Genomic DNA, 20,247 nt, shown 5'->3' on the forward strand with positions numbered 1-20,247 from the left:
GGCAGGGCAGACGGTGGCTGCCATCAAATAAGAGGCCTGCGCCACTGGAAGTTCGGTGTGGTTGCAGGTTTGGGAGCCGGAGCAGCGCTGCAGGGGAAGACGAGGAGGCGTGCTGCAAGGAGACTCAACATCAAGCACACCAAGCATCACAGAGAAAGGAAGGTACAGGCACAACGAAAGACTGCAGAGTAGGAGCAGTGACGGGCAGCTCCCCCACCCCCATGGAGGAGAAGAAAGACCCTCCGGAGGGGATAGGCAAGGTGAAGCAGGGAAAGGCGCCCCACGGACATACACCAAGGCAGGAAGTGGGGGACTGGGACAGTTCCGCAGAGGGGGCATTCCGCCCACAAGCCGGATAGACTGCTTAAGGGTAAGACCAGGCAGACTAGGATGGACACCTTAGCACGCAAAGGGGAAGAGTGGCAGCAACAAGCAAGCGGAAGCCAGAGCAGAATAGAATAAAATCTTGAAAGGCCATAGCAGTGCTCGAAACCCCTCTGGAGAAGAAGATATAGGAGGCTATAACGGAAGTGAGGTTACTAAGGAAGGAAGTCTGTACGCTGGCCGAGAAAGTGCATACAGTGGATACCCAAACATCAAAGAACAAGCAGCATATAGCGGGGACCATGACGGAGGTGAAGGAGCTAAAACTGAAGGTGGCGGCGCTGGAAAGCAGAGCAGAGGACACCGAAGGAAGGGCACATCGAAAGAATACAAGGATGTTGTGCCTGCTGGAAGGCAAGGAGGGCAGAGCCCCCACGACATTTGTGGAAAATATGCTGCTACAGTAGCAAGGTTGGGCTGGGCAACCTGTCGCAGGGATTCACCATAGAAAGGGCCCATAGGTCCCTTGACCAGAAAGCCCCCGCCAGGAGCACCACTGTGACCGGTTATAGCAACAATCCCAAATCAAAGAGATAAAGAGACAATTCTTGCATTTTCCAGACGAGTCGTCGTCGTTGAAAAGGGGTCTTCTATGATAGCACTATACCCAGACTAAACACAAAGTACAGAGGCAGAGGGCGGCGTTTGGCCCCACCAAGGAGAGACTAAGTGCCGTCTTCAAATACATGCTGATTTAACCTGTGAAGCTTATGGTGCCTCATTTCTTTGACACCACGGATGGAGCACACACTTGGATGGACACTCTTGGAGTAGCACCTCTACTGAAAAGACGTGGCAAAGAGACTTGAGGGACAATGACGGTGAAGAAGAGACTGGCCTCAAAGAGACACGCAGTAGGGAACGTTTTTTTGCAAATGGTGGGAGGGGGAGCGAAGAATCCAAAGGGGGAGGTCGAGACAGACAGACGGACATTGCGGAAGAGGACGAGTGGTTAAACAGTAATCACCACATTTACACACTTTCACCTCTGAGCTCCAGTTGGAGACACACAGCCGCTGAGCTCTTTGGGGTACCAGTTGGAGACACCCAGCCGCTGTACACGAGACCAGAGGGAGGGGGTGGGTGGGAGACAACCGGTGAAGTGTGAGAAGAGGCCGTGCTTGAACGAGCCAACTTCAGTTGGACAATTTTTAGAAAGTTGGGGCATGGGGGGAAAAGAGACTGTTTGAAGTTCCGTTAAAAGTTGAATTACAAAGCATGCTAACCCACCACAGGGTCCACGCAACTGCACCGCTAAATAACGTGCATATAAGTTGGAGAGGAACTGGGCCTGTGGGTCTGGGGATGGAGGAAGAGGTGAGAAGGGTATGGCGAGTGGGACGCCCGAGGGGAGGTGGTGCTGAAGACCGGAATGAGCAATGTTAAGGTCATAACCTGGAATGTCGGGGGGCTAAAATGTTTTGTTAAGAGGAACAGGGTGCACACATACTTAAACGGGAAAGGGGTGCACATAGCCCCTCTTGCAGGAGACACATCTCACTGCGGCTAGACAAGTGACGATCACCAAGAAGTGGGGATAGCAGAGGTATGGCTCGACGTACTCCGCGGATGCCTGGGATGCTCTTGCATGGGTGGTTCCCTCTGTACCTTTCAGGCTGCTGGACTGAGTGCGACAATGAGGACAGGATGGTGGTTTTATAAGGGTTTCTAGAACAGAAGGAGATTTGCATTATCAATGTGTATGCCCCCAACCATGATGCTACTGCTTCATTGGCTCTGTTATGTTATGTTACCTGAATTTGTAGAGCGCACGGTCGCCCTAGGGCATCATGGCGCTGGTGAGGAAGCTATCAAACGGGAAGCACAGTAGTGGTCAGAGAGCTAAAATAAGGTAGTTTTCAGTGCTTTCCTGAAAGCCAAATGATTGGAGATAGATTTAAGTGGCAGTGGGAGGGAGTTCCACAGCCTTGCCGCAGCAATGGAGAAGGCTCTGCCACCGAGTCTTTCCCGGGTATACTTAGGAACCACCAAGAGATTGGTGTTCAGGGAACGAAGGTTGCGTTCCGGAATATAGCGGACAAATTTAGTTTGAAGAAACTCAGCACCTAGGCCATGGATTGCTCAGTGGACAATACACAGTGATTTGAACTTAACTCGCTGGGCCACTGGGAGCCAGTGGAGTTGGCGAAGCACTGGCGAAATATGAGCTCCATAGGGGGAACCTGTGGCCAGTCTAGCTGCCAGGTTCTGTATACGTTGGAGACGTTGAAGAAGGCCTGTCGGCTGAGCGAGGTATAAGGAATTGCAATAGTCCATCCGTGAGAGGACTAATGCAGCAACCACAGGAGGGCTCTGTATCAAGGTGCCATGTGGATATGGGCGGGGAGCTCAGGGGTGTGCGAGGAGGAACTCACTAAGCTCCGACAGACTTGTACAGCCCACTGGGAGCTGTTCAGCAAACATAATCACGCCCGATATCTGGAGAGACTCCATGAAAGCGGGCATAAGCCCAGCAGGGTATTGGCCTGGTTGTGCCACAAAGGGGGAAAGGTTTTGCTGCATTAGGGATGTGTCGGAGAGGTGTGGCGGGCTCAGAGTGAAATGAATAAAACCTTTGGAAGATTCTACCGGCAGTTGTACAATGCAGGATGGGGCGGGGACGCAGCAGAAATAGAGTCCCTTAATGACATTGTTGCCACATATGGAGCAGGGACAAGTGGAGATGCTAGATGCACCACTGACTGAGGATGAACGGAAGGCAACCATACTCTTGCTACCCACTGGCAAAACGCTGGGGGCTGGTGGCTTCCAAGCAGAATTGTACAGGGAATATGTGAATGAGCTGACGGCACATCTCTTACAGATGCAGGAAGAGGCATTTGAAGAGGGTTTGCTGCATGCGAGTCTACGAGAGTAAACTATTGTGTCGATGCTGAAACCAGACAGGTCCTCGCTTGACTGCAGATCCTACAGACCACCTTCAATAATAAATCAGAACGGCAAAGATCTGGGTTTGCCGTTAGCAAATCGACTCTGTGTGGTGGTTGGAACTATTGTACATCCAGACAAGACGGGCTATGTCTTGGAGCGAAGCACGTCTTGGAACTTGCGCAGAGTACACCATATTATGGACAAAACTACAAGGGGGCTGGAAAGAGTATGCAGTGCCTTCGCTAGACACGATCATAGCATTTAAGAATCCCTTATTCAGGAGCATGAAGGGCTGGCGTTCTCAGATCCCAACCCTAGGGGTGGACGAGCGAGGGAGGATCACCTGGGTAGGGGAGCCTTGGGTTTTGCTCAGGGAAATACCCCAGGTGAGACACAGTATTATACCGGGGAAGGAGAGGATGAGATCCCTGAAACCTTTGTAGGCTGTACCACATCTGCCTCCCTTCCTCCCAATGAATATCTCTTGTCCAGATCCAACGACCCCCTCTGTATAGGACAAATTGCCTAGGAACCCAAACCCTGTTGTACTCTGAAACTCTCTCTTCCAGAATCCCTGTTTTCCTGTGTCCTACCGGAATACTCCCAGTCATTCTCCTCCACGTCCCTCCGATTATTATTTCCCAAACCGCCAATCTGTTGTGACACAACACTACCCACGATCTCCCCAATTCAATTCACAAAGCGCACCTTTCCGAGTTGACCAACCACCCCCTTCCTTAGGCACCTTTGCCCCATCCTAACCTGTAGGATACTTAGAAAATCTACCTCCTCTCTTTTCCAACACAAACACTTTCTCACACTGTGACAGACAACGGACTACAAAAGCCGTATACCCGACATGTCCCAACACCAGGGTAAGGCAGAGTCAGGCAATTGCTAATACTTTCACACACCCGACGGCCCTTTCTCTTCCCCATAGGGATACAAACCAGAGCCAGAGCGCACACTTCGAGCAAGGCCAAACGCACTAAGAAGCAGCTATTCCAGACCGGCAGTTCAAACAAAGGCAAAAGGCGGTGAGACCTAGAAGGACGACGAGGAAGGAATTGCCTTTGCCCATCTCAACTCAGACCCACGAAGCCATCGAAAAGGAAATCATAAGACCAGGAAATCCAGCTGGCGTGTGGTGTGACCGGTGTTAATGGTACACAGGGCCCTCCCGTGCTGATAGCCAAAGCAGGAAGAAGCGCTTGACGCCGTGGTGCCGTCCTTGACTCCTGAGGCAAGAAATTCCAACAGTTCAGCACAGCCCGTGAGTCGGAGAGAACCAATAGGAAACTAAACTGTGTTGGACCCAAGGTAGCAGGTGGCAACATTGTTTGAACAAAGAACTTGTGGGTTTGAACTTTAGAGAAATCCCAGTAAAGGTCCAGAGGCAGAGTGGTCCAGCGCCGCATGGGCGCTCATTCAAAGCACTCTGGCTGGAATCTTTTTGTTGTGTTGAAACTCCAGGAAACAATAGGCCTTGGGGTGTGAAGTGTCAAGGTGGTCATACGAGGGTCAAGCAAAACCCCTTGTACCGTCGAAAGTCTGGCACGTTAAGGAAACAAGATGAACTGTGTTACTGGGGAAAATGTGAACCCGACCGAGGGATGCCTAGGTAACTAGCAACACACCCGAGAACATTGTATTCACCAAACTGTGTGAAGCCTGGCTGGGGGCTGAGACCCGGACTTAGGTAAAGGGAAAAACCTAAGGGGTCTAAAAAGGACTGCCTTGTAAACTGTGGCAAGTGTGAACCCTGACAGGGGGATGCCAAGAGAAAGCTAAGGAAACGGAACACCCACTTTCTGATGAGAGTGTGAATTGTGAACTAATGCAAGTGTGAACCCAACAGAAGGATGCCAAAAGAAAGCTAGGGGAAGGAAACCCATCTTTTTTGATGATAAAATCATGAACTGTGTTTGAATGGCTATGTGAAATCGACCGAGGGATGCCAAGGGAAAAGCTAAGATAAGTAAATCCTGCATTGTGATAAAGCAAAGTCAACTGTGTATTTGGCAAATGTGAACCCGGCTGAGGGATGCCTGCGTATTAGGGTGTGATGTCCACAGTGAGTAGTTATAAAAAAAAAGACTGAGACTCTTGAATGTTACTTTTCAATTAAATGCTGTAGTGAACCCGACTGAGGAAGCCAACGCTGGAAGAAGGCTCGGAGACCAGTTCAGGGGATCCGAGGGGGAAGAGAAATCACCCGACATAAAGATTACTGAAAGGAACTTGTTTTTTGTTGTTTATGGCACATCAGGTCCTCCGAGGCAAGCAACTGTGTAAAAGATACTTGGCCACAGAAGGCCATGATCTTTTGTAAACAAACAGTAAGCTCGTTCTGGAGAAGCCCAGAAGCTAAAGAGTCCCGCCTTTTCCCATGCTAAAAACGTGTGGGGAACGGAGACCCCAGCTATACCATCCTGACTTCACTTTGAGAACACTTCTTTTCGTGTGAACATTATGCCACACTATTTTCTAACATAGCGGTAAGAATTGGCAATAGGTTTTAGTATAGGCCCTTTTTAATTAACTAAGAAACCACCAGGACTATATTATTATTATTATTAGGTTGTCGTAGCTTGCTCCCCATCTTAGATTTAGGTTTAGATTAGGCGTTTACTTCTCACCCACTATACAGTTTAATAAACACCCTTGAACTGTGATCACTTGTTTCGGTCTTTACTGCTGCCAGCATGAGTTCCTTACAGGTGGGAGTGGCTGCATGCGATTTTGCAGTGCTTCGGGTCCAAGTCCGGTTTCTTACGGTACAGCTGCTATACAGGAGGCCGATGACCAGGGTAAAAACGGGGAAGCATATCTCAAAGGCATAGGAATTGGGCAGAGGGACCAAACAGGGGAGTCCGCGTTCTCCAATGCTGTACATCTTAGAGCTGGAACCTTTGGTGGCCCTCGACAGGGAGTATTTTAAGAAGGCAGGTATGCCAGTAGGTAGCAACACATGTGATCTCGCTGTATGAAGACGACATGCTTGTGTACGTGCAGAACCCCAAGGTGAACCTACCGTACACGCTGGAGGACCTGGATGGATTTGCTAGATTGTCAGAAATAACCATCAGCAGGGAGAAGTTGAGGCTCTTCCCATTGGCGGGTCTGGTAGGGTTGGACCAAAAGCACTTACTAAATTTGGGGTTGAAGTGAACAGTGGGGACCTTTCGGTATTTGGGAGTGGATGTTTATCATGATTCTGGGAAGGAACATGAACTGAACACACACTGCTCCATGGGGTTGAAAGATCCATGGAATTCTGGCGGAGACTGCCGGTCTCTATTATGGCCGAGCTGCGATATTAAAGATGGTGGTACTATCGTGCCTGCTCTACCATTTTGTTAATATACCCTATGATGTTCCGGGGCAGTTCTTCCGGAAACAGACTCACCGGTTAGGGGATTCATTTGGGGAGGTGCAAGATCTCATTTGTTACACTGAGCTGAGATTATAGGGATGGAGGGATTGGATTGTCGAATTTTGAGGTGTATTACCTGGTGGGCCAATTGCAGTTTGTCACGGCCTGGTTAGCGGATGAAGTCTCACTGGACACAGGGTTGCTGCGGAGCAAGGTTGGACCATACTATTTGAGAGGGACTCTGGGTAGGGGACGCCAGGCTACAGGAGACATCGGTGGGGAAACAGGGTCCGTTCTCCGCCAATATACCCTTGGCAGCAATTTGCGGCAGGAATCCAGGTGAGGTTCGCATCCATCGGCTCCATTGGGAATCATATGGGATAATCACCCTGGGAGACTTATACAAGGAGGGGGCGTGGGTGGGATTCCCGGAACTTCCCGAGCAATACAACATTCCTAAAGGCCAATGTTCTGTTGTTCCATAGCCTAATTAAGACAGCAGAGGAGAGATGGAGACTTTGGAAACTCCTATAAAATGGGATGGGGTAGATGAACAAACAAACAAATAAATAAATAAAAGAAAAAAAAGAAAGGGGGAATACCGCGTCTTACCATCGGCTATCTCACCCCCACTCCCCAAAGAACCCTCACCCAGTTGGCTGTGCCCTGGCCACCTGGATTCTATGTCCCCCAAGGACTAGTGGGTGAGACACCTTTTTGTTTCTCACAGCAAGTATATGTTTTGGACACCGACAGACTTTTAAGTTGAACTTACTGACACAGACTATCCTTAAATTCTTTGGGGGAAATCCCACCTTAGCATAGGGCAAATTAGGCAAATAAGAGAATAAAACATTGAATCCGTTTTGTGTGTCTTGCTTCATGATGCCTTCCCAGTGCAGTCATTTAGGCGACAAAGAATGCATTTAGTGTGCTAAAAATTAGGATCAAGAATTATTGGGAGGCAGAGTTCCCCACCAAGCCGTGCTTTTAAAATGTTTGTATCACACATTCCAACATGCAACACCTTTTGGTTATTATTCGCATTCCTCCATTTTGCGAGAGCCGCTGCGCTGGGCCAACATGCAGTGCTTTGTTGTTCTCTACCATCAGGACCACTAGGGGCTGGTTCCATTATAGGAGGGTATAAATTAAGTAATTCCTCAAAAATTCCTTTCGATTGGTTCAGTTTTTATGAAATAAAATTATTTGTATTGACACTTTTATACAAAAAAAAAAATGAATGAGTCAAAAGATGGCTAGTTTGCAGTAGAGAGACAAAAAATATAATAATTTCCGGTACAATTGCATATACGTTGCTACTTTTCACCAACGTAGTGAACGCTACTAGTTGCGCCTACCATTAAAAACATAGCTCTCTAGATCCCTAGAATCAGCAGATCTCCAAGCCATACTAGTGTTGTGGGTCATTAAGCAGTCTTCTCCAGTTACATTTTTTTTCTCAATTCTTGATCCCCTAAAATGTGGTATAAGCAAGAGCTGACATTTCCACTAGCCATGACTCAGTTCACAATTTTTTCACTATCCAGAGTCCTTTATTATACAGTTGTGTATGGCCAGTCACATTGCTCAGATTTACATTCCCACCAAGAATTATAAACAATTACCCTTGTGTGATTGCATGTGGCCGTCCCACAAATATTTTCCTTCTGTCCCACAAAAGTACTTTTTTCTTGGAAACCAGTGCATTCGAAATGGAATCCTTTGTTGGCTAGACTATTTGCATGTTCAGCCTTATTTTGTAGATGTTGGAGGGAAGCATCCCACAGCTTGTGAGGGATAAACAAATTAAGTTAAACTCCCCTTCTGGTTCAGAGGTTTGAGAAAGCTTTGTGGGTTGTCCTGTTCGAGGCACTTGTACATCTTAAGTAGCCTGAACGTATTATTCAGAGATTAATTCAGTAGTTTTCTCATTTTCAGAATTCGATTGCATTTGTGCAGCTTGTGAGAGGCTATAAAGCCATGCTATCGGCTTGAAGGGGCCTACTGCACTGCCCACAATAACTATATAGGTTATGTGAAGGCATCTTGGAGTAAGAAACAGACAACAGTTTCTGAATTAACAACAAATCTTTATTAATTTAAAAGTCAGGATGAAAAAACGTCTATCTTGTCCACTACTATGGTGGGATTTCCCTACCAAAGCAAAACTAATGCAAGTAGAAGTCCAAAACTTAAACTTAGGAATCTGTCTGTGTCCAAAACCAATACTTGCTCTCACAACTATCTTATACAATGTGTAGGGATGTCAGTAACCAATAAAACCGTGGTCAACACAAAGTTCGGAGCTCTATCCAGCTCACAGATTTCTTTCAGCTCCCTTCCCAAAGTATAAAGCAATTTTAAAAGTCTTGGGATTGCCTTTAGTTCCAAATAATATAGAGTTAACCAACACTCAGGGTTCCCTTCCCCAAGTATCAGAACAAAGTTCCAAACACAAAATATCTTGAGATTTCGTCAAGTTAATGAACAGGAGGTTAAACCTCAGGGTTCCGTTCCCAAAGATTAACATTCAATGTTAAAGGATATTTTCCAGCTTTCCTAAAAGTCTGTGCCACACTTGCGCCCTCTGGATACTATTGGTTTTTATACAAGAATAAGTGGCAGTTTACTCCCTTGTTAAAGTTATCTCCAAAGTTCCATTCACTCAGGAGTTCAAGGTATATTTAACTCACTTGTATTGCTGAAGTTCTGTACACTTTAAGGTTCAATACATATTGATTTCTTGGATTCAAAGCTTTTTTGTTTACTTGTAGATTCAACACATATACATTTGACTTGTAATTAAAGCTGCATTCACTTTTGAGCTTGACATATGCTGAATTTATAAGTGTAATGCCTGCATCTGCTCCTTCCTCCGTTTCTACACCCATCAGCCTCAAGACCAGGTTGTCTGCCTTTCTGCGTCGCAAACTCAGGTAGTTTGCCCATAGGATGGCAGCCAGGCCATTCTATTCACGGTGGAAACTCACACGGAGGTTCCCATGGAGATGTGAGTTTCAGGGACGCCAAACATTGCGTCCGGACATTGTTGATTTAAGGCTTAAGCCATCACATGATGAGAACAGCGTCTTGTGATCAGGTTACGTCTTCCTCAGATGTTATTTAAACTTTTTTATACAGGTGTTCATGCTTCTGATTGGCGTTTTCTCCCAAAGCTCCGTTCATTTGTTTCTATATTCGTTCTAGCTACTATCCCGTGGCCTTCCTTGGTATCATTCCAGCTTCTGTCTCCGCCCACGGCAACCACTTTCTCCTGGTACCCGACTTCAGCCTGCTCAATGGATTGCTTCTGTCTCCAGCCACGGCTTTTGGTTTACACGGTACCTCGTGGTCTGTCTGACCATTTATGTACGCAGCCTTTGTATTTCAGTCTTCACTGCAGACTTCGACTTATTGCAGTTTTTTCTAAGACCACAGCAAGGGCCAACTGTTATCACGGCCGTGGTTTCAATACTTAACGTGTTGCTGCAAAGTAGTTCAGCTGCACGGGTTATGTTCTGGTGTTTTCTCCTGCGCGCAGAGCAGATTATGAACTAAGGAATCTTTCCTGTTTTGTTGGTTTCTTCTGCAATTTAAGGATCCACCATTTGAGTAACCATAATCCTTCCTTTCTATCATTCAAGTACTTATCCCCATTTTCTTCTGCATCATTAAAGATACGTGCACAGGATTTTTATGGACGCTAACCAGAGGAGTTTCAAGTGCACCAACCCCACTCTAGTGCGCCCCTCGTGCCGTTCGGGTTCTAGCCCCTTACTAACATCTACCTCGTTTAAAATTTAAAAATATGCCTTTCCTTATCCTTCGGACCAATTTGGACTACCTCATACTTCTTGCTGAGAAGATAGGTGGTGTATCCAAATCTACCCAGAAATCTGGAGTTGTTACTCTCAGGTTAGTCTAGCATTATCAGGGGATTACTGTATTGGTGTTATGTTAGAGCAATTACTGAATAGTTCCTTTTTTCCAGCCTGATGAATTCATGCAATTTGTGTTTTTGGCACCCTTACCATTGATTCACTCCTCTAGCTTTTGTTCAATATCAGCTAGTGAGGTACATCATTAGGAAGCTCTTTTTACTTCTCAAAGTTCTGAAGACAGACATAGGGAGCATCAGTGTCATCCTGTATCCTTTTCCGCATCTCTGGTGAGTGGTTACTTCCATATGTTACCCTGGTGACTCATTGTGAAAATAAGCTTCTTTCATTTACTGTCTTCATAGTTAACAGTTTTCTTTTAGTTGGTATTGTTTGATACACTTTTCATTTGGTTCGGAAGTCAATAGGTATTAAGGATCTTTCCTCAATTCATCTTTGCTATATATTGTTGTAGAATGTCTTTAATAAAAGTGCCCAGCACTCGGAAACATTCATACCAATGGTTAAAGATGGCATTCATTTCATTTTGTGGTTAAGTCTGTATAGATTGCCTTTGTAACGTGCCCAGTACTTGGAGACTTTCAAATGGGTGTCTTTATGTACACACAAACACTGCGCTACAAAGTATTCTCCTTTATTCAAAAGTTAATGAGGATCCCACTTGGAGACCTTCAAAACGCGATTTAATAAGCATGCAACCACTCCGATAAAAAGTAATCCTCTGCATAACATTCAAACACTCGCATACCGAGTTTCCTTTCAGATAGAAATTCACTGGCTGAATCTTTCGGAGTTCCTGCGGCACAGATCTCTTGGCCTTGGATTCTCTGCCTCTGGGCTCCACCTTCTGCCCCTCAGACACTTCTAGGTCGGCTTCTGCCCCCAGGTGAACGAGCACTGTGAAGTCAGCAAAAAGGGGCAGCTTCCAGGAGCGGCTCCCCTTTCAGGGTTCCTTCGGTTCCACAGGGCCCCAGCTCCCACGCTGCTCTCCTCTGAACCAGTGGCGTGCCGCATACCCACAGTTTGTCTGGCCTTTCTGCTACCGCTCCTCCATCAATGCCACAGCTTCTCTCTGCTTCTTTTGGGTCGGCCTTTTCGACATAGGCAGCACTTTAACAGGCTGCAGGTGTGAATATACAATTAGGCCTTCCTGGCAATCATTAAGGGGGCATGCTTGACCTCTCCTACTCTCAGCATGCTTTTCCTTGGCTTCTAGTCTTCATTACCCCTGGTTGCCCCTTCCTCGTCCCAGTACGGTTAATCTGAGGAAGTTAGGGGAGTTGACGTATAATACCCCATAAAGGCGGCGGAAGGGTTGGTCACTTGTAAAAAAAAAAAACTGAGGATACTAGGTCTCTCCCAAGGGCATCCCACTCCTAGTCTCCCAAAAAACCCTCCAGCCAGGTGATTCTCCCTCGCTCATCCACCCCCAGGGTCAGGATCCAAAAGTGATCTTTCCCTGGCCACCTGCGCCAAGGCCCATGGGGAATAGGAGTGGGAATACCCTAAGGTTTCTCACAGTTGTCCATCCTCTGGTCATTCCATGTATCCCTCTGAATGCAGTCACACTAAAGGAACACAGTGCTAGACCACCTAGGTCTGTGCACGCGTTAGCTGCCGTACAGATGAAGGGTACATTTTCTTTTAATGGGTCTTCTCTGTGTTGGAGATTCTCTGTGTTGGCAGGTGCAGGTTTTGTCTAAAAACAAGGAAGAGATTTCTTCAATGGGTTTCTCTCTGGAGGTTGTTCACCTAAAAGAGGAGGACTCCTGGGTATATTGTCTGGGGGTCCTTATTCGGAACGAGTTGGACCTGTGCAGGTAGCGCTAGTGCACAGCTCTTTGAAATCCGTCCCAGTCGAAAGAACTGTGTTCCTTTAGTGGGACTACAATTTTGGGCATTACACAGTTTGATATCCCTAAAAACGTCCTTTTGTTTTGCTTAGTCCCTTTGAATGCATTCATTTAAATTGATTGGTTCAGTTATTGAATGACTAGTTTATTAAGCTGCACAGAAATCACAATGGTAGTGTGTGAACAATAATGCATGTATAAGCCACTCAAGACCAAGTATAGGACATCATCCAGTATGGCTTTTGATTCTTAGCAAGAGCCCAATGACAAAATGCTTTTGCAATGTTTTGTAAAAGTGTTGTCTATCGATGTACAGATTTTCAACTGAAATACCTAGATGTGCATAAGCCAATTTCTCAGCAACAAGACACTCTATTTAGGCTGAGGAAATTAACACCAAACTGATGGACGCGAGGATTGTAAGCAACTTTTCTTTTTTTGCCGCTTTCTCTATACTCCTGCTTACTGGAAGCAATTGAGGCTTTTTAGTATTACTTGCCAAACTCCTTTATTTTGGGGCATGGGTAAACCAGTAAGGTGACTAGTGCAGGGAGTGTGTCCCCTTCATGTTTTCATTTTGTAACACACAGCACGTTATGTTGAGTGTTAAAAGGGTACTTTGTATCCCTTTCATAAGGCAACATTTTGACAGCCTTTTTGATGAGTTTAAGTAAGGTGGTGTACCATTCTTACTTTCCAGTGTGCTCCAATACACAAGCTTTCGTTTAGTCTAAAACCATTTTGAGTACCCTTGACCATCTTGTTGTTCAGCTACTGCGTGCCCTTTCAGGTTGGGCAAACTCCATCAAAAAAAAAAAAGGAGGATTTTATGGTTTGGGGGATCTATGATCATCTTGGAAAGCTTTAATTTGTGGATTGAAATTAAAAACAACAAGTGCACCACAAATGCTCATGTGCTGCTGATGCAGGTTTTCAAATTAGGCAAGCATTTTACAAACATCTATGCACGTCAGTGGTGAAGAACATGATCAAGACCCATGTATTTAAATAGATCAACAGTAATTTGCAATTTAAAATCGATCAAGAAGAATTAAGGAGAGGTGCTTTGGAAGGTGATACAATGAGGAAGGAGAAAAATACATACAACTGCTTGAAAGATATCGATTCTCATTCGAATTTGGGAGCAGGCACTCGAAGATCGAGATTCATGCAGTGAGAATCTCGATCTTTGTATATAAATCATATAGATACATTACATGGTAAATAGCAATTTAAAAGTTTGTGGATGTGAAGGTAACAACTAGAGGGTGTAAGAGGTGTGAGCTAGATGTCATCAGACATGGTTATCGACGTTAGGGAGAAAAACACTATTTTATATAAAATCTTGATTCCGATCACGGTGCCATGAGAGGCAACTGAAGCCCGACATTACTACCAAAGATCGAGAAGCCTATTCTGAAAACTTCGATCTTTATGTATTAGAGAAATCTAGAAAAGTACATAGAAATGACTAGTTGAAGTTTGTTCAGGTGAAGGGAACAAGTACAGGGGATATAAAGTGCTCAGTTTTCATTTGTAGTGATAGGTTTTATATGTTTGTAACTTAAAGAGGCAATTTCTATCAATTATGCAGGTGTTTTAAAATGACATTTATTGTTCATATATTTGGTATCACAATGCAAACTTCCATTCCTTGTCTCACTGTCTTGCTCATCACACTCCCTCTACATCTTCCTTGCCATAGTCCCTCTTCCTCATCACAATGGCGGTTCATCCGAGTGCCTCCTTTTCCTAATCCCAGCTTCTATTCATGTAACAATCTCTTAAATGTCCTTGTTGGTGGCAAATCAGGGCAATGGGTCATGCCCCTGGAAAAATTATCAATGGCCTCTGCCACCGCCCATGGATAGTGACCACCAACTCATTATTACGTAGCTTAGGAACGCATACAACAAAGGATAGGACATCAGTTATGATATCACAAAAAATAAGATGTAGAATTACAGTCGGTAGGAGAAATGTATATTGGCTTAACAGTCTAGATCCACAACGTATGTTTACTGGCCACATTTGAGAATCTTTTTTAGTCAACCAATTTTTCTCACAAAAAGTTTCTAAAATGATTCTGTTACACCAAATCTTCAGCAAATAACTCTTTACTAAGATATGACAGATTCCACCCAGACTCTTTTAGGTGAGATTCTTCCATTTTGGCAGGTTCTACGCCTACATAGAAACAGCCTACCCTGCATCCCCCCCAACTCCCAAACCAACCAGTTAGATTCCGAAAAAGAAGCACAGCTGTTGTCAAATATACTTTCCCCGAGAGGGTATTCAAAGAAAATCAAAACACTTGCTTTGAAGCTCTTCTAACAATTACTGAATAAGTCCTTTCGGCCAACAACCTAAAAATACTGAGCGAGATTATATAGTCTGTGTCAATACTTTCAAATATTTCATAACAATAGATGCAAATAATTTTGAAACATTGGCACCTACTAAAATCAAAGTCTATCTAAATTAAACACCCCTCGTTTTGCTTTTGAAAGAAGCTACAATTTAAGAGACAAGCTTGTTACTTCCAACACTGCAGTCTTCTATAGATCTCCAAGAGGACTTGGAGACTAGGGCCACTCACTAATCACTGGAAAACACCTGGTGGGTGGCTGTGAGATATATAAAAAGTTGCAATTTTTGATCCGGGGATACAGAAGCCACGATCATAAAAAGAACTTTACCAAATGTAATACTACTATGACTTTTGACCTCTGTGTGATAAGTCACATACTGGAATGACCACGAGATGTGAAAGGGTCCATCTTACTGAACATAGCAGCAGCATCCGCAGAAAACGTCAATGCACCTATGGCACCACACGCCATGGCTTTGGGACACACGGAGAACATCAGATGGACCATTTTAACACCAATAGCTGCTGATCCACACTTCGAGAACGTTTTATTTTCAAGACAAAAAGTCATACTTCGGGAATGACTGAGGGCTATACATCTGTGTGACGAACTGAAATTCCCGATTCCCCTTCATCGAAATACTAATTGACTTGTGAATAGTGATAACTATTGATATAATGCCTATGTTAATATGTGATGCCGATATCATCAAAAACATTCAGTAAATGTGTGAAGCATGATGGGAAGGGGCAGCCCTGTCCCGCCCACCTAAGTGCTTTACAGTGAGGCAAAATGCATTTGAAGCACTATGATGGGCCAGGGGGAAGGGGCGGTGAAATGACCACTTCCCAATATAATGGACCCCACGTCAATATAATCAAATTGAAATCAACCCACATGGTGTTGCGCAGGGCCCAAGCAACATTGCTATTTTGCGTAGAATGCTATCATAGGTAAAAGACCAGGCCTGCACAGCGAATGCAGCATTGCATGCACTAGCCCCAAGTTGCAAAACAAGGGAAATCTCCAGCCATACAAGAGCCCCCATAAGGACAGCCCACACCCCCAACCGCCACAACGCCCATTCATTGTTATAACAGTGTTGCAAAGATGTGTATTTTTGTACGCAAGGGGAATGTGCCCTATAAGGCCGTGTTCACTGACTGGCACCTAGTGCGCATGTTCTCACACTGGCCAATATATGTATGACCCGGCCCAGTTAAAGCCCATATAACGGACTAAACTTTAAGATCCCTGAATTCCATGGCACCGGGTGCCCTTTGACCACCAACCCCAAAGTAACAAGTACTAAAATGTTCAAAGAGGATGGACAGTGCACGTCGTTGAATCGTATGATTTGTATTGCGAGGTGCTGGGAGGGATAAATTATAGTTTGTAACGAGGGTGGAGACCTTGGACCCGGATGGCAATGAAGGGAGCGAGTGAAATGTGTTTGTGAAGGTTAGAGTGCCCCAGAACCTACTTTGTGCCAGTCTTAAGGCCAGCCAGGTGCACAATACAGTGATAAAGTACCATTGAGTTAGGAGTGTAGTTAGTTTGCTCTTTGACCTTGGACGTGAGAAGAAAATGATCACCACAACACACACGCGATGGAAGACGGACGGATTGGGTTGGAACCAATGACCTGGCATCTCTTATGAAGCAGGCGGATCATGTATAGGCGCACACCAACCAGCCGCATGGGTTTCTACAAAATATGTTTACGTGACAATGTTTTTCTTTATAATATTCTGTTTGTACCACTTTTCGGCAGAACGTTATTAGCAGCAGAGTTCTTTGCTGTAGCACTCATCTGTGTAGGAGATTGAAACATGTTTTCCTTACAAGATCGACTTGGACCTGTCTTCCCTAGCGTGCTTTATTTTCTCTGGTGAGAGCGTTCAGGGACTTGCCTTCACACGCTGCCATTTTCCCCCATATGGTGCAACCAGCGTTTAACTGGGCTTTACCCATTGTGCCTCTGCTTCCTCTATTTATTCGTTTTAACGAGAGTCACAATCAAACTATACTGTGCAATAATTTGTTAGACTACATACGTTTTACACAGACATACCCCGTTTGTGCACATACAAAAGGCTTTTCCAATATTTGCTGCCTTTTAAATGCAGCTTTCAAGTTTCCTTTTGTAAATAAATAATAACAGGACTCATTTCCAATATGGTTATCTTTAAACGTAGTAACAGGACTAGAATATGTGTTCAAACATAAAAATTGGATTTCTTTCACCACACCAGCTATATTGCTGTGGGGTTCCAATGATTGATGCAGAGGGTCTCCAAATGCCACCAATACCTCATTTAATTTACTGTAGCAAAGTGAAGAGCTCTAGTTTCTCCTCTCTACAAAGTCTTTTGGGCCTCATCGAAAGGGTGTCCAGTGATAGTCGCTTGGGAAATTGCTGCCAGGTGGCGACATTTCCCAAAAAATGCACCCTCATTAAAATGAAACACTTTCCACAAATATTCTATGATGGGAGTATATCATAAAATTATACCCCTCATAGAATCTTTGGGGAAAGTATTTGAGGGGTCAGGAAAAAAAATACCTGCGACTTTCTCCAGGAGACATTATGACATGGAACCATCCAAAGGAGGTTGATCACACTGGAAATCGGTACGGTGTTTAGGAGCACAGGCAAACCTAATCCAAGCTTTATTTGTATGTTACTCCCCCTCAGCCTGCCCCACATTCCAATATTTATATGATGAGGCATTAACTGGTCCCCCTTTTCGGTTTCTACCCCATACCCACCACCCAGTATTAATTTCTTGGATTTAAAGGGAAGTTCATTCATATGAAATGATGCCTTGACCAAGTAACATTATTAGGGGTACGGAATGCTGCAAATTAAATGATCTCAATTACTTTTTTGATCCATACATCCCCTATATTTGTAAACACTGCCACCTTCATACTCGCCCCAATACGCTCCTTTGATTTGCCTTATTATACGCTTCGGGTTCTTCACCATGAACCCAGTTGGCCCAGACTAACATCACACAACCAAATGGGGATTGAAACACGTAAGCCTCAGCTTTTGGGGCTACGCTTTCCGTTATAGTGGCACCGAATTTCTTTTATGGCTTTGTAAATTGTTTTGGCTTTGACATGCAATTATCTCGACTGTGCTAGGTTATTCTGCACATATCTTTTTTTCAATAACGCACAGTTTATTTTCTATGTATTCGGTTTATGGATGGGCATTTTTTTTAATAGGAAGCTATATTCATATTGAATAAAAGCATTCCATTTGTGGAGTGTTTCTTCTGCCATTTTTTCTAGGTTTGACATGTGCTAGCTTAATAAGACACAATACATGGACACCGTACAGTTCGGGCTTTTCTTTCACAACATGGTACATGCTTTGCAGTGAACCTGGAATAGTCTAGAAAGCAGGCAGTTTGCCAGCAATGACCATTGCAGAAATGTATTGAGCACACGTCACAAGGCTACACCAGCCTCTCGTCAAGTAACATTTTAGTTCCACAAGAGATCATTTCATCATAGGATGATCATAGGAGAAAGTAATAAACTGACGCCTCATTAGCAGTCAGAGTTAGGACTACTGTAAAAGACACGAATGAAAAGAAAAACCATTATGGGCAAAGGTTTCATTTGCACAAGCACCAGATTTAAACTGGCAAGTTTCAAGGCGGCAAATGCACCTACTTGGTGTTGTGGGTCTTGCCGCAGTTGCTCCAGATTTCAGCTGACGACCCACGTATCTTGGAATTTTGCCACCTGGAGTAACGGCTTCTAAAAATGCCATAACAGCAAGGAAAGTGTCAACATTCTTGGAAGATGGCAATTTCAGTTGTGAAATATATCGCATACAACACAGAAAAGTATGCATGGATTAAGAGTATATTAAAATGATGAATAAATACACATTTTCAAGAGGATTCAGAAGATCATGATTTTTCCCTGTGGCCAAGGTGGAGGAAACCGGGGTCATTACCATTGAAAGCAGGACAGCGATTCCCCAGGCTTAACAGCGGTCGAGCAATGAAGGTGCAGCAAAGTGACCACCAAAAATGGGAAAAACAATTAGAGTTCTTTCCACCCCTTTCCTTAATCGGATTGTAGCACCAGACCAGAGAAGACAGACTGAGAAATCAGTGAGGGTGGCAGTCCAAAGAAGAGGGTCCACAAACAGTAAAGTGTCAAAGAACACTAGGGAGGCAAGGAGGATAGTGTGAAGCCAGACAAAGCACGGGAGGAACAGCCAAGATCAGCCAGGCCACTGGGCAACAGAGTAAAAGATGAACGAGAGATCCGGAAGCGAACCAAGTGGAGGACTAACACCAGACATGGAGCTGCTTCAGAGTTCTCAGCAGGGAATGGGTGTGTAATTGTGCAGACCAAGAGACCGCATATACCCATGAGTGGAGTTGAAAGCAGAGAGGTTTGGGGACGAAAGCTGCTGCTGACAGAGGGCCGGGGAAAATCCCATGTGACATATGTGAAAGAACACAGGAAGATCCAATAAGGCCACAAGGGTTGTAAGAAGCCACAAGGAGGAAGTTGACAAGCCAAAGAAAAGAGAAAGTGAGTAGTTGGAGAAAGGCGAATTAATGGAGTTACTGTGAGAAAAAATAATTGAGTGGTATAATGCGTAATTTTGATTTCAAAACATCAAAGTGACCAGTTGCACTTTCGAGAGTTTAAATTGAATTGATTTTGTAAATGTGCAGGACTTTGATCGCACTTTATTTGGCCACAAGCGACTCAGTAATGGCCGATTATTTGACCAAATTTCCTTGTTCAAAGACTTGCCTGAAATGTCTATGTTTTTGTTTAAACCTCTTGCCGACTCTTGACGTTTTGGCACGAAGAAAACAAATTGGAGAGGCTGAGAATTGGTGTCGATTTTGTAAGAATGTTATCCAAAAAGAAACATTAGAACATTGTTTGGTGCACTGCTCAAATTTAGTTACTATTCGGGAAAAATGTTTTGGAAACTTCTTCGAAGAGCAAAATGTTTACATACAAAAGAACATGTGGCAATGCATTTTCTCATCCGTTTCACTAGGTGTTAAGAAAGCAACTGTACAGTTTTTGGATGCAATTTTTCGTGACCCACATCCTTAACCTTTTATGATTTTTTACTTTTTCTTTTGCCATATTGCTGCTGAATTCTAATGTTCTGAGTTTTGCTTGCCACGTGTCGTATTTGTATTTCTCTTCCTTTTTAACTGTGACAAGGATTTTAATGATTGTATTGCACTGTTTTTGACATTTTGTAATATTTGAAAGGTTGAATTTATCAACCATAAAAATAAAAATTAAAAAATAAAAATAAAAAAATAAAAAAGTGCAAAGTAGCCCACAAAAAGAGCCCTCAAATTGACTGATGTTTTGAGCTGCGGGCAGCCATTACAGAATTAATATCTGCCAGTCTGCAGCAACTATTACAAAGTTGCAAAATAGGTTAACAGCAAGTCCGA

At 44.4% G+C, this 20,247-nt stretch overlaps 1 protein-coding gene across 2 annotated transcripts in view; it reads right to left on the reverse strand.

Moving 5' to 3' along the window:
• The window catches only part of NUSAP1 (nucleolar and spindle associated protein 1), a 449,447-nt gene that overhangs the window by 350,648 nt on the left and 78,552 nt on the right, over positions 1 to 20,247 (reverse strand). Inside the window, exon 5 of one of the 2 annotated variants that reach the window (XM_069638852.1) lies at positions 18,470 to 18,556. The exons of the other annotated variant lie outside the window; for it this stretch is intronic. Within the exon in view, the coding sequence (XP_069494953.1) occupies positions 18,470 to 18,556 (87 nt within the window). The remainder of the gene's footprint in view (positions 1 to 18,469; positions 18,557 to 20,247) is intronic. 2 annotated transcript variants of the gene reach the window in all.

The sequence above is a fragment of the Ambystoma mexicanum genome, chromosome 14, assembly GCF_040938575.1.
Source record: "Ambystoma mexicanum isolate Mex_15411 chromosome 14, UKY_AmexF1_1, whole genome shotgun sequence".
NCBI lineage: Eukaryota > Metazoa > Chordata > Amphibia > Caudata > Ambystomatidae > Ambystoma > Ambystoma mexicanum.